The sequence below is a fragment of the Drosophila guanche genome, unplaced genomic scaffold, assembly GCF_900245975.1.
Source record: "Drosophila guanche unplaced genomic scaffold, DGUA_6, whole genome shotgun sequence".
NCBI lineage: Eukaryota > Metazoa > Arthropoda > Insecta > Diptera > Drosophilidae > Drosophila > Drosophila guanche.
In genome coordinates this window covers 1-15,435 of record NW_022995861.1, presented here as the reverse complement: position 1 = coordinate 15,435, position 15,435 = coordinate 1, and the positions used below count along the sequence as shown (strand labels likewise).

Below are 15,435 nucleotides of genomic sequence, written 5' to 3'. Positions count from 1 at the left end.
CGCCGTGTCTGATCGATCGCGCAAAAGCAACACCAGCGGCGAAATCACGAATGAGATGCCATTGTCACGTGTTTCGTTTGTTTTATTTAAGCCATACATTATGTACAGAAATTGTGAGGCGTGGTTACACCAGATACACATTTATACAATTATTACCGTCAGCTTTACACGTCTATGCGCTTGCGTGCAGACAACAAGGATCTTGCCCAGCACTGCCTCAATTAAGCCTAAGGAATTATTTATGTACATACACGCGTCCATGCGCTTGCCGAAGTATTGAGGCGTACGCACAATGTTGTATTGTTTATTATTAAATCAATAATTATCTTCTCAATGTGAAAGCCCTACTTAGGGGCCTCCCCCAAGGCTCTTTTGGAGCTAGCTATGGCTTTTTGCACTGCGAGATTAGAGGTTTTGGAAAGCTGCAGAAAGGCCTGCTGGCTCACGCGCTCGGTCACCAATCGGGCAGACACCTCCTGAAAGTAGTTTGTTACGTCTAAGGGTGTAGCTAATTCAATAGGGGCAGTGTTGCCTCTACTACGCTTGACCACACGCGCTCCAATTGATTCCGGATCATCGAAGTAGGCCGGTGCGGTGCGTCGACGACGAGTTGGCGGCAAATTAATTATAAAATGGGATGTGTTCGATATTTGTGAAGAGCTTGTCTGTGGGTTTTCGTTCATCTGTATGCCTGGACCAGCAACAGCCACATCCTCGCTGTTGTCTGGAACACACACATCCTCGAAATTGTCCGTGGTGGAACCATCGTGAAATTCGTCTCCTATGAATGGATTTAAGCTTGGGCCAGCCATGTCGCCATTCATTGGAACGCCCTGCATGTGGAAAGACGGGTTCAACACGAGATTGGAAGCATCTACCTCCACTTGCGGCGCATTAGTCGGCTCCGAATTCCTAATTGTCAGTCAATATAAAGCAATATTTCTTCACTTTCAATGGTTTAACTCACCAAATTTCATCTTCTATATGAGTTGGACTATCAGCCAAACCGCTAGTCCTAGGTATTTGTAAAAGTATTTATTTATTTAATACATTAACAGTCTCGTACATTACTTACTCGGGACATGGTGAATCGTTGCCAGATAACTCGTCGCTGGATGAGTCGTCGCTGGATGAGTCGTCGCTGGATGAGTCGTCGCTGGATGAGTCGTCGCTGGATGAGTCGTCGCTGGATGAGTCTTCGCTGGATGAGTCTTCGCTGGATGATTCGTCGCTGGAAGAGTCGTCGCTGGATGAGTCGTCGCTGCTACTAGATGAATCGATTTGGATAACAGCATCGGCAGTAGGAGCGGTGAGAGATGCATCCTCATCGGAGCTGTACAAAAGAAGTAAATGTAAGAATCGAAAATTTCATAAAAAACCAAAAAGGAGACAGACCTCTCCTCGTCATCAGTATGCGGTGATTGCCTGCAATGAACAAATTTGGAATTATTTATAAATTTTCGTGTTTTTATTATTTGTACTCACATTTTAAAACAATTATTCAGTCTTTCTGGTTTTAACAAGTCAAAAACTCAAAGTTCTATGACAAAAAGTGAAAAGGATTCTGTGTGACCATAAAATGGAAGTGTTGGTAAAGTATTCAAAAAAGGTTACTTTGTTCATTGCTGAAACTGAAACTGGTAATGATTGGGTTTAGATAAGTTTAAATCAAATCAACTGCAGTTTCGGGAACCAAATATTATCGTGGATATGTCATCAGTTGTAATTTTCTTATGGAATTAATATTTAAGATAAATGAAAAGCAGGGCCACTTGACTATAAGAAAGTTTAAATGAAATCAAGATGCAACTAATATTTTAATATAATAAATAAACAAAAAACTATAAAATATAAGAACAAAACGAAAACATCAACCTAATGTTCACAATCATCCTCCGCTGAGTCTTCGCAATTGCAATAGTGAGCATCGGGTGCCATATCGGAAGCCAGATCCTCATCACCAATCACCAGGCAATGCAAATTGGAGGGGTATTTCTATGGTCGGGACACATTTTTATAAAATACAACACAAAAAGCTACACATGTAGGCACACCCACCACAACGACCAGAGGATAACCGTCATCATCTGTGAGACCCAAGTTGTCCCAGCTGCCATCGCCCTCGTTCTGACGCTGCATTATGAATTTGGTTAGAAAGCAGAGAATGATCTGTACGAAAAGGTAAAGACTATAATGAAAACATACTTTCAACATAATGCCATAGTGACTTACCAGAAATGTAAGGGACAGCAGAGCCAGTCCCAGCTGAGTGTACAAGAGCCGTTGGTGTGGATGGAATCGAGCGAGAAGGAAAGGAACGGATGCTGTTCACCACCGGGCATATCTGGGTTCGTGCTACTCTCACAGCCTCGCTTGCAGCATTTGTAGGGTGCCAGGATCCCGTTGGAACCACTTGCTATCGAGCAGTTATCGTTATCCACCAGCTGGGGCATCCAGTCGGCATTCATCCAATCCTTGTAGCTGTGAACTCCACAGCATTCTTTATGCAGTTGCAGACCATCCCACAGCAGCTTCCACTCCGGACACGAGTAGTAAATATCGATGCCACGGATCAGGGCCGTTTCGACTCCATTTTCGACGTCAAGCCCGAGGCAACGATGATGCAGGAATAGAATAGCCAAATGGATAGAAGTAATTGAATGTTGGGCGTGCAACGCCGCTTCCACAAGCGCTTCCACATGGACAGACTGCACAGGAATGTCAGAATCAGCTGTGCTCCAAATATGTAGATATTCAGCAAGTAACCGTGGACCGAGCGACACTCAATCTCTGACAAATAGTCAGTGAGAATTGCGTGGTTATATGCAATATGTAATATGCACACGGACACGGTGCAGATCAAGTTGCTTTAACCAAGCCATCAATTAAAGTAAATGGATTTTTCGTCAATTGTATCTAGTGTGTCTTTTGGGGCAGCTGCAGCGCTATCTTTAATTTCGTTTCATTTTGAGTTGAATATTTGAATATTTTAGTTGATAATAATACAAGAATTGTAGTAGCAGACAGCGAAGTAAATTATTCGCTCTGGAGTACCACAGGGTAGCCATTTAGGCCCCTTACTTTTCACACTCTTTATTAATGACCTGCCTTCTGTATTAAAAAATTCTCGAGTACTTATGTATGCGGATGATGTTAAACTCTGTGTCCATTATAAGGACATTTCACATTTCAACTTAATGCCTCGAAAAGCAATGTAATGACTTGTTATCGCTCCAGCCCCTTCCTGACTCCTTACATCCTCTGCGGTAGTTCTCTTAAGAGCATTACATTGGTTGATGATCTAGGTGTTAAACTAGACCCCAAGTTAAAGTTTTCTGAACACATTTCTACCATGGTAAATAAAGCCATGGGTGTGCTTGGGTTTAAAAAGAGGTGGTCAAAGGAATTTGATGACCCCTATATAACGAAGACTCTCTATATCTCGCTTGTTAGTATCAGTATATCAGTGAATCAGTACAGAAAAACTTTTTATTATTTGCCCTACGGGGCCTCAACTGTGATGCAACTGTGAGACTGCCATCCTACCGTAGTAGACTTTTTTTAATAAATCTTCCATCCTTAGTTAGTCGTAGAAAAATGCTTGGTGTAATTTTTATGCACAAGTTGATCAAGGGGGATGTAGACAGCCCTGACTTGTTGAGCCGCGTAAACTTCACGATTCCCATTAGACCCACTAGAAACTATATTCCTTTGTTCCTTCCACTGTGCAGATCGAATTATGCCTTGCACGAAACCTTTAGGGTTTTGTGCTCGGATTATAATTCCCTCTATCACATTATATCCTCACTAACTTCCTTCCTCTTCTTAAATCTCTTATACTAGCCTACCCCTCCCGTAGTTAGTTCTGCTGGGTTTCGCGCGTAACAAAAAAGGAGAAGGAAAAGGAGAAGGGACGTGTGAGACGCTTCTTACGCGTCACAACTTTTACACCCGGCACTCAGTACTACATCTGCACCTTAGCGGTGTTTTGTCAAATTTTAAATATTTTCTTCATCTGTCCTTTAGCTCGCCGCCCTTCCCACACCCACACACTGCAGACTCGAGGAGGAGGCAGAGGCAGCGCCCGCACACAAAAAAAAACAAATATAAACTGCGGGACGGGGTGGGTTAAAAGTCGGCAGAGGCAGGGCGACGGCAGAGGCAGGGGCCGAGTGAAGCAGAAGCAGAGTNCATCTGTGAGACCCAAGTTGTCCCAGCTGCCATCGCCCTCGTTCTGACGCTGCATTATGAATTTGGTTAGAAAGCAGAGAATGATCTGTACGAAAAGGTAAAGACTATAATGAAAACATACTTTCAACATAATGCCATAGTGACTTACCAGAAATGTAAGGGACAGCAGAGCCAGTCCCAGCTGAGTGTACAAGAGCCGCCACAGGGCTTTGCAAAACACGGGCAGGCAGCCGTTGGTGTGGATGGAATCGAGCGAGAAGGAAAGGAACGGCTGCTGTTCACCACCGGGCATATCTGGGTTCGTGCTACTCTCACAGCCTCGCTTGCAGCATTTGTAGGGTGCCAGGATCCCGTTGGAACCACTTGCTATCGAGCAGTTATCGTTATCCACCAGCTGGGGCATCCAGTCGGCATTCATCGAATCCTTGTAGCTGTGAACTCCACAGCATTCTTTATGCAGTTGCAGACCATCCCACAGCAGCTTCCACTCCGGACACGAGTAGTAAATATCGATGCCACGGATCAGGGCCGTTTCGACTCCATTTTCGAAGACTTTGCCGCTACGGTACACGTTCCAAACAGACGCCAAGCCCGAATAATGACCTGCCTTCTGTATTAACAAATTCTCGAGTACTTATGTATGCGGATGATGTTAAACTCTGTGTCCATTATAAGGACATTTCACATTTCAACTTAATGCCTCGAAATGCAATGTAATGGCTTTTTATCGCTCCAGCCCCTTCCTGACTCCTTACACCCTCTGCGGTAGTTCTCTTTGTGAAGGTTGCAGACCAAAAACAAAAAGTTAGAATGTCTGTACAAAAATTGTATTAAGACAAACTTTTTTTTGGGAGCTGTATTCTAATTTTATCGAGAAAATATTGAACCTCCCCCACTGTACGCATTCCAGCGAGAGCCCACATGCAAGATCAGAAGCTTTTATCTTGAAAAGCTCTTTCTTTCGAAATTTCACGTGCGAGCGCCGTTCACATGTGAGCTTTTCTCTCCGCAAGCATAGCTTACGGCTAGCCCTTCGAGAACCTTCTTAGCTCTCTTATACACAGCTTTTGGAGGGGTAAAATAGTTAGGCTAAGTGCATGCTGCACAGAACAAAAATTGCATTCAAAGTTGGAAGACTTAATTAATGTGCGTGTAGAAAATATACATAAACGTAGTATACATAACGTGGTGAAAATTTTGCAAAACCATAAAAGGGAACATAAACCAAATAAAAACAATTTTAAAAGTGTTGTGGCTGCAAAGACAAAAACTTAAAAACCAACCCCTGGATAAGGTACGCAAAGATAAAAAAATGAAAAAGTGACCTTATTACATAATTCCATGTATGTACTGCACGTAGGTTATGATCCACGTGTGGCAGGAAATTGCTGACCTGGCATGACCCTCGGTCTCGGAGGGCGGTCCGCTCCAGTACCACGATGATCAGTCCTTCTTTTTGGTGCCACCGGACCTTGCCTGCAGGCCGAGAAACGGATGGCGACTTGGCGATCGGGACCGAGTTGTTTATATACATATATCTCACGAGCAACTAAGCCGCTCAACAACAACGATAATATCAATCAATCTAAAATATTATATCACCGCGCCTTGTGTAAAGAAAATGTTGGTGCTTGCATATGTAGGGTGTGGAAAAATTAGCTCAGCGGTCATTGCCNATTCTAAAATATTATATCACCGCGCCTTGTGTAAAGAAAATGTTGGTGCTTGCATATGTAGGGTGTGGAAAAATTAGCTCAGCGGTCATTGCCCTTGCGGCTGACCATACACCAACGCGCACTTAAATAGACCCACCTGACCGTATGTCACCTATTCTCTCCTTCTCTCAGGTTATTAAAATTGTTCGATGCCGACATTCTAAAAGCCACTTAAGGGAAGAAAAGTAAATCGCAAAAATCTAGAAGAGAAAATTTAATGAAAAATTATGGATTGAAGATAAAAATAGAAAAGAAAATTGTTCAATAATATTAAATATTCCTAGACATTAACTTAGAAATAGAAGAAGAAAAACATGAAATTTATGCCTAGTTAATAATAGATTCTAAAAGGGTGCATCATCGGTCTCATTGTGTCCATGGAAGGGTATTGGTTAAATACCTCTTCATAACGCTTCTTGTTATTTTGCATATTTCTACATTTCTTTAACAGTTTTTATTGAGAACGTGAAATTGTGCCCAACGACACCAGCAGCTGTTTAAAAGTCTGTAAGTAGACACACATATATACACATACACTCCGGGTCAGGAGAATAGCGTCTACACAGTGAGACATGCATGCTTAACCATATATAAAATGAATTATTATTAACTACAATCACTACAATTATGCCATTTAATTCATTTAATTAATTAATTCTTACTTTATATTTTGATTATATTATTTTTATTCATATTTGATCATTCTCTTGAATTCCTATGTATTAAATTAGTCCCACATATATATACACATGCAGTAAAAATAGTTTTAAGGGTTAGGGTAGAAATAATGGGGGTTACAAACAACCTGNTATACACATACACTCCGGGTCAGGAGAATAGCGTCTACACAGTGAGACATGCATGCTTAACCATATATAAAATGAATTATTATTAACTACAATCACTACAATTATGCCATTTAATTCATTTAATTAATTAATTCTTACTTTATATTTTGATTATATTATTTTTATTCATATTTGATCATTCTCTTGAATTCCTATGTATTAAATTAGTCCCACATATATATACACATGCAGTAAAAATAGTTTTTAGGGTAGAAATAATGGGGGTTACAAACAACCTGAAGTCATACAAGTCAAAGTAAAATTATAACGATTTAACATGATTTTCTAATCTGATTTTTGGGAGGGGTTCCTAAGGCACATAGGCAGCAGCGGCAGGTTTAGCGTAGAACCATAATGGCATATTCTTATGTTATTCTACATGGAGGGTGGGTCAAGAGGTAAGAGCACAACCACCTTGCTCTTCACAGTAGGTAGTGGACCTAAAGTTCCGTCCGGGTTTGTAAATCCGATCCCAGTTCCCGTAAATCTGTCTACGATTTTGTTAGGTGACGGAGTTCGTTTTCGCAGCACAACACCCACCACATTTTCCCTGAGCCTAGCCGGCCAACCTTTAGTAGACAGAGAGTTCTGACGAGACGACACTTCCAGTGTCCGTTACATCTTGAGAGCATTATATTGGTTGATGATCTAGGTGTTAAACTAGACCCCAAGTTAAAGTTTTCTGAACACATTTCTACCATGGTAAATAAACCCAGGGTGTGCTTGGGTTTAAAAAGAGGTGGTCAAAGGAATTTGATGACCCCTATATAACGAAGACTCTCTATATCTCGCTTGTTAGTCCGATTTTAGAATACGGCTCATGTATGGTGTATTGAATCAGTACAGAAAAACTTTTTATTATTTGCCCTACGGGGCCTCAACTGGGATGCAACTGTGAGACTGCCATCCTACCGTAGTAGACTTTTTTTAATAAATCTTCCATCCTTAGTTAGTCGTAGAAAAATGCTTGGTGTAATTTTTATGCACAAGTTGATCAAGGGGGATGTAGACAGCCCTGACTTGTTGAGCCGCGTAAACTTCACGATTCCCATTAGACCCACTAGAAACTATATTCCTTTGTTCCTTCCACTGTGCAGATCGAATTATGCCTTGCACGAAACCTTTAGGGTTTTGTGCTCGGATTATAATTCCCTCTATCACATTATATCCTCACTAACTTCCTTCCTCTTCTTAAATCTCTTATACTAGCCTACCCCTCCCGTAGTTAGTTCTGCTGGGTTTCGCGCGTAAAAAAAAAAGGAGAAGGAAAAGGAGAAGGGACGTGTGAGACGCTTCTTACGCGTCACAACTTTTACACCCGGCACTCAGTACTACATCTGCACCTTAGCGGTGTTTTGTCAAATTTTAAATATTTTCTTCATCTGTCCTTTAGCTCGCCGCCCTTCCCACACNCAGATATTACGGACTACAGATAATTAGCTGTTCTGTTTAGATTTCTAGTGTCTGTTTATACCCGGTAATCGAAGAGTAAATAGGGTATATTGTATTTGTGGGGAATAACGGTATGTAACGCACAGAAGGAAACGTTTCCAACCCCATAAAGTATATATATTCTTGATCAGCATCAATATCTAAGTCGATTGAGCCATGTCTGTCTGTCCGTCCGTCCGTCCTTCTTGTTGAGCGCCTGGATCTCAGAGACCATCAAAGCTAGAGCCACCAAATTTTGCATCCAGACTTCTGTATGCTCACACTGTTACAAGTGTATTTCAAAAAAGTATTCCGAAAAAGGGCGACAACCTCCCAAATCTGCAATTTTGAAGATAAAAGAAAACTAAAAACATTCCGCAGGGAATGGTCATATCTATCAGATCACCAAAATGGGATCCGATTGGATCATTATTATAGCCAGAATGAAGAAATTCATTTGCAGTTGCTAAACGCATCCTGTCCCGCAGCTTTTGTTTTTTTTCACATTCTCTCATTCACACTATGCTTCGCGCAGACACGTCTGCGTCTTGGCGTGAGCAGTGTTGTTGATGCAAATGACAGATGAAGAAAAAATGTAAAATTTGACAGATAACCGCTAAGGTGCAAATGTAGTACTGAGTGCGGGGTATAAAAGTTGTGACGCGTAAGAAGCGTCTCACACGTCCCGTCATTTCCTCGTTTTTTTTTTTTTTTATTTCTGACAAATCTCAGTATTAAACAAAAAATATTTTTATTAATTTAATTACTCGGATCGAGAGAGCTGCCTTGTAAACGAAGTCCAGGAAAATTCCCTAATCTAAAAGACTGAGACACTTTGTTATTTGTGTACGAAAAACATTGTAAATAAAGTTTAACATTGGTGACGAGATGCGGTCACACCTTCCACCCAGACTGCTTTAATTCAGCCAACGGGCCAAGAAAATTTTGTCCAGTGCGCAAACAGGCTTTAGAGGTAGGAACGGGATAGACATTAGTATCAAATTTTAACACCGAACGTGCCTCAACTCAAGAGTATCTCAGATTCGTTGTTACGAGTTATGTGTTGCTTTAAAAGGGCAATTTAAAGTTCTCGCACTGATCGCATAATCCGCACGGAGATATAAGGTGGCAAACAGCACTCAAACGAATCGTTCGATGATTTCTACAGCGTGATCGCATCCTTGGCAGATAAGCTCGCACAGCCTATGTCTGAGCATCCTTATTAGAGACTCTGCGAGCAAATCTCCTTACTGAGGTTCAGCAAGAGATTTTATATGAGCCAGCAGCCACCATTGGCCAATTGCGACACCTTGTGCAAACTCGCAAAATTTTCATTCAATCGGTCTACAAACCTTCAGCCGCCATACAGAAGCCAAAATATCGGAATTTTAGTGCGTTAATTCAAACAAACTTCGTTTCTGAATCCAAAATTTCAGATAATGAAGACTTAGAGGTAGCTGCCATTGACGCTACTGGTTGGAATTGTGAGGCGAAGGGACACCGTTACCAGGATTGTTGAGCAGAACGACGAGTCTTCTGCTTTGGTTGCGGAAAAGCCGATACTTACAGGCCTAACTGTTGTCGTTACTGCTCAAATATTACAAAAAACTTAGCTGCAAACAGTTAGGCTCGAAGAGGACGAATACCGATTAGAGGATTTTCAAAAGTTTTTACATCAACGAATACCAGCCAGGTCACACCACCCGGATTTAGATAATATCATTGACCATCCCTACCATTATCATCCCTACCAAAAGGGTAGCTCGTTCTCGATTACGTAGAGTAGCCTTTAATCGTCAAAATAGGGCAGAACGCAAGATGATTTTAGAGATTGTAATTGGGAAACTTCATGACTTACGCCCGTACGCTCATGTTACCTTACTAGGTAAAACCGTAGTAGGCTTATTGGATACTGGAGCCTCTGTGTGTTGCATGGGCGAACAGCTTGCTAAAGAAATAATAGAGACAACTTCGTTTAAGCGGTTATCGGCCTCAGTGAAAACTGCCGATGGTAAATCGCAAGGCATAGTTGGTCGTCTGACTACCGAGGTTGCCTATAGAGGCGAAGTCAGGAAGATAACGTTTTTCCTAGTTCTAGTTTTCTAGTTTTCCTAGTTTTTTCTAACAGCATCCTTCGCTATAAAGGGCTTGGAACGCACTACATTAATAACGCGCAAACCTGGCAAAGTAAGATTGTGTATAGATAGCAGGAAAGTTAACGACCTAACAGAAAAATATGCATATTCCATGCCCCCTATTGATGGCATTCTGGCAAGATTACCCAAAGCCGAGTTCATTCCGAGTTTAGATCTTAAAGACGCATTCTGGCAAATTCCTCTCGATATGAAATCTCGCGACAAAACGGCCTTTACTGTTCCTGGAAGACCCCTTTACCAGTTTACAATGATGCCGTTTGGTTTAACTAACTCACCTTATACCATGTCAAGGCTCATGGATAAGATTATTTCAGCAAACCTGCGCTATGAAGTTTTTATCTACCTAGATGACCTCTTGATCGTGTCTGATACATTTGAAAGGCATATTGAGATATTGGGGACTGTAGCTAACCAATTGAAAATAGCAAATTTGACTATAAATATGGAAAAGAGTCATTATTGTGGGAAAGAGGTCAAGTATTTGGGTCATATAATTGGAAACGGTATCATTAGTACCGATCCAGAGAAAATTACCGCCATTACCGAATTTCCAGTGCCTCGTTCAATTAAGCAAGTTCGTCGGTTCCTAGGCTTAACGGGGAGGTATCATAAGTTTATCCGAAACTATGCTGCACTAGCGAAACCATTAACTGATACTTTAAAGCAGAAATGGAGCCGTTTTGATGCAGAACAATGAAGCTAACGATGAAGTGCCTGTAGCGTTTATGTCACTGAAGCTAAACAAATGTCAAGAAATTACACCGTGTAGCGGGCAGGTGTGGGATAGCTGAATTTTTACCCAAACTGGTACAAAGAGATTTCGTGTGTCACCTCTCGGGGTTCGTTCTACTCTCTCCTATATTATGTACTGACACACACTCGCATAATGTTTTAGGTGCACACTTAAAAAGAATCAAAAATCAAAAGCAGAACACAGGTTAAACTGGACTGAGTGTCTGGAAAGTGGATTACTAATTTGTTGTTGAGGAAAAAGGGTGATGATGATATCAAGAAATCTACTCTATTTAAACCACGGGAGACTCAGGTGTCGTCGAGAATCCCTCTTCTCTACCCTCCCAACCTATGCTATACTGGTAAATCGAACCGTATAGACCCTGGAACAATCAAGCAGTTTTCATCCTACCACTTCGACCTTGCTTGTCTGAGGACGGACGCTAGAATTTAGAACATATTATAAATTTGTTTCAAAACGAAGGCTTTCAGATTTATTTCCATGACTTCCTATTATTATAATTAAATCTCTTCGAAATTTTCTTAACCTACAGAGGAATTCATATTACGGCAATCTAGCCCACTTAAAATATATGCTTATTCTATGTTATAATGGTTTAGGAATTTACGAATTTATATATATATATATATACATATATATATAGTGGCTGTTGCGTGTATAAAGACTAAAAATCATAGGTAGATAACAGAATAATGGGGGGCGAGAGGTATTAACCCATTACGGCTATGATTATAAAGGTTCAAACATACAATTGCTAACTCGTAGGTTACGTTTGTGCTCTGTGCATATACGGTTTTAAGATTACAAACTCACAGCGTTTCTGTTTTGGTGTTTTAAAAACATTTACTCCTTTCGTGATCGTTGAGCTCAAGGTTTTTTTTTTTATCTCTCTTTATATTTACAATCTGTTTGTTTAAACAAAAAGTAAATTGTATAATTAATATTCAATTAACAGAAATAGCAGTTTTCCAATGAGCCCTGCTATTATATATAACATCTTTTCAGTTTGTTGGAAGAGCTCAAGGATGACGTAGATGTCTGTTCCTGGGGAAAACTAGAAGTTATTAGCAATATATGCACACGAGCGTACGTGCAAGTACGACTTAGTTATCTCAATTAATAGTTTTAAGATCTCATACCCACTCATTTCCGCCAACACCTGTGATTCTTGATGTTTGAATCTAACTTTAGAACCGCAGGAGAATAGACTTAACTTAATCCTAGAAAAGGAGTAAATTAACACGGCGTAACTCTGGACATCTGTCCTGCTGTCGGCGGTGGCTCCTCTGTAGTCAGGTCCGTCAAAATCACGTACCAATGTTCTAGCACTGAACACTGGGCTAAAATGTGGAACATCCTTGATGTCGATCTTCCGCTTACATAAGCACTAAAGTGCGCGACAAACTGGTCTTCTCACTGGAGCTGATTTAAGGTTCCGAGGCGCCCCCTTATGCACTGGGCTTCCTAAGGGTAGCGACGCCTGGGGGCATCACTTAGGTGATACGCCTCTCGTGGAGTACCCCGTCTATGTACTTATACGCACTTAGGCTGCAACGACGAAACGGGCTCCTGACCTCTGTCCTATAAACTTGATTCACATAAATTACACTGGTCACTTTCCTAGCTCACGGCAGACATACCTTGGTTGATTATGGTTTTCACTAGGCACTAGCACAGATCAACACAGATTCCTCTGCATTTATGGCTTGCAAGAAAACTTCGCAACGAGGGATTATGTAAGTTTAGTGTAGGTTATATCTACATATATAAAACTTGCCAAAATCACGTCTGGTTTTATCGATCGTCTCTTTGCTTATAACTCCAGCAAAACTCATCCTAGTGAAGCTAGGCTGTACCGAACATAAAGCTCGAAGATCTGATGACGTTTGGGAACTTTAACGGCACAATCGCGTGATCTTTCGCTGACCATGAAGAAACTATAAGGAGGTCTCGTCGGAAATACTAAGAAATTCGGGCGAGTGAAAAGTGCGAGTGAAAGGGCTCTCGCTGTAAGTGCGAGGGCAACGACAATGGAGTGTGCTGATTAACCATTTTAAGGCAATGTGAAAAAACATAATAATTTTTACATAATTTCATTTTTAATAGTTTGCTTCATGATAGTAGTCTGTGTTTTGAAAAAAAAAAAACCTTTTGAAAAAATTTGAAAAAAAATGTTGTTCGCAACCAACCTTCCGCGTCAACAAGCAAACGAGCATTGATTGCAAGAAAAGGCAGCGAGTAACTCTGCCACCGACGAGGCCTCCTTATAGTTTCTTCATGTTGCTGACTTGAGTGGAATTTCGGTCAAACGTCAAGTGCAAATTCTATGATCTCGATACCTTACTCTCTTTTTTAAGATAAGCGCACGCTCTCGCTTGCATGTGCTAACACTGCAGCGACTCTCTTTCGTAAGCTCGGCGTAAAGCTTGCGCTTACGATCCACTTTCGGAGTTCTCTTTCGGAACGCACTTTTAAGCGCTACTGAATATGCAATTATGTTTATTAGTTAAGCTCTATGCTATCTCCCTACTTTCGGCCCCCAGATAGGCGACGACGTCTGTGGCGTATGGTACTATGTGGGTGCAAGGCACTCCAGGCGACACTTTTAGTGTATTCACCCGCATACACACACACACGCAGCATATACAGATGTGTTCGACTGAACCGCACAATCGCCTATGGCGTCGAGAGGCGGCAGTGTTTGTGTTTGTGTGTGTGTGCGTTGCACAGTGTGCGCGTGTGTGTTTGTGTTGCCGCTAAGCCGATTAAGCTGACATTCTGCCACAACAAGAGCAGCAACAAACACGAATAGAACAAGTTTCGAGAGTCTGTCATATGAGTATGACCCCCACGCACCCAAAAGACACATCGACAGATCATGCAGAGGAGTGTTTGACATCCTTTTATACGACGCACTCCAACATGCCACGTCACACAAGAGGGCAAGGAACGAGGAAGGATGCAGGATTATGATGTGCAAAGTCGCGTTTTAATTTGTAGTTCTTCCTGAATGAACTTTAATCCATTGATGGGCCACGGATGACACTGAGCCCTCGTGTGTGCAGTGGGGTTTAAGCGTGCATTTGACCTACCTGCGACCTACGACCGTAGTGACTATTATGATGGTTGAACAAATTGTTTCCTTTTCGTTTTCAGTGGGTGCACTTGCTAAACGTTTAAGAATGACGACATGCAACAACATTGGCATAAACAGGGTTGCACTTCAAGCCACAGGGTTGCGAGCAGGGAGACGGTAAGTAAACGGTGAAGCAAAAGAGTTTCTTAGATAGGAAAGGGAATTCTAGAATCACCCAGGGACTGTTAACGGAATAAACTTTCCCTTGTTAGTCCCACAAACTGCACAGAGCTGCAATTTTATAATAATTCCATTCAACACAAGGAAAACAAAACAAACAAACAAACATCACCATTGTAATTTAATTGTTGATCGAATGGATTTATTTGTGACCACGAATCGAGTCATGATTTATTCAACTGGTGCTGCCTGCTTCTTGTGAATATTTCATGGCGGCTGGCTTCCGCCTGGAAATGTGCATCCGGTGGCTCGAAATGTGCTCGACAGATCAAAAAGCACAGATTGCGATTTAGCGAACCTAAAACCAAATCCACAAAGAGAAGGAAAACTCATTTGATTCTTTTGGTTGTTTTGGAGTAGTATGTATACATTCAAAATCACGTTTATTCATAGTTTTAAATTCCATTTAGACTTATAAACCTAATAGTATGCCATTGACCACTGGGTGATCATTTTTGTTTGTAGTTTAAATTCGGCTTGAATTCATAGTTTATTTTGTGTTTCGTTTTATTTAGACAAAAGCAAAAAGAAAGTCAAGACCAGAAAAGCAGCAGATTTCACATATTTTCGTATTCCATTGAAATGCAGGAGAAAAAGCTTAAAGTTAATTGAATATTCAGTATTCACGTGCACTGGATATCCACTGATCCCCGTCTGATGAGTGTTATGAGTAGTGTGCAGTGTTGAATAGTGTTTTAAAGTGTTTCCTCTACCGTAGCCTTGTGCCCAATTTCATTTCCGCGTGCTTTGTACTTTCATGTTGCATGTAAAATTCAAAATACGATCGTTAACTCCTGCCCCTAAAACACTATCCCTTTCTATATTTCTCTCTCTATCCACCGTTTAATAGCACTGAATGCTTCTCAGGTTTTTGAAGGCTTGCATTTTCTTTTTTTTTATGTAGCTCAGTGTAAATATTATGTAAATATGCTTTTTCTGCTCTATATACTAATTATTTATATGTAGATTTTCCAATTTACACACACAATTCCATATCTGTATGTTGGTTATTCCATATGTTTAT

The 15,435-nt window shown here is 41.1% G+C and overlaps 2 protein-coding genes across 2 annotated transcripts; both read right to left on the bottom strand.

The window, feature by feature from the left end:
- Positions 1 to 238: 238 nt before the first annotated feature.
- LOC117591617 (acidic repeat-containing protein-like) lies at positions 239 to 1,665 on the bottom strand. Its single transcript, XM_034284929.1, has 5 exons — positions 1,486 to 1,665; positions 1,396 to 1,425; positions 1,076 to 1,333; positions 968 to 1,015; positions 239 to 912 (listed from the first exon to the last, which is right to left on the bottom strand). Coding segments are annotated over exons 1-5 (906 nt in total). The 5' UTR covers positions 1,488 to 1,665; the 3' UTR covers positions 239 to 344.
- A 563-nt stretch (positions 1,666 to 2,228) lies between these two features.
- On the bottom strand, positions 2,229 to 12,451 carry LOC117591616. The gene is given in 5 exon segments (XM_034284928.1): positions 2,229 to 2,602; positions 2,605 to 2,867; positions 4,170 to 4,276; positions 4,340 to 4,801; positions 12,347 to 12,451. Coding segments are annotated over 5 exon segments (1,311 nt in total).
- Between the last annotated feature and the right edge of the window lie 2,984 nt (positions 12,452 to 15,435).

Coding starts and splice junctions, on each gene's coding strand:
- LOC117591617 (XM_034284929.1), bottom strand. Junction 1,334..1,395: donor CATACTGATGACGAGGAGAG/GTCTGTCTCCTT, acceptor TCTTTTGTACAG/CTCCGATGAGGATGCATCTC. Junction 1,016..1,075: donor AACGATTCACCATGTCCCGA/GTAAGTAATGTA, acceptor ACAAATACCTAG/GACTAGCGGTTTGGCTGATA.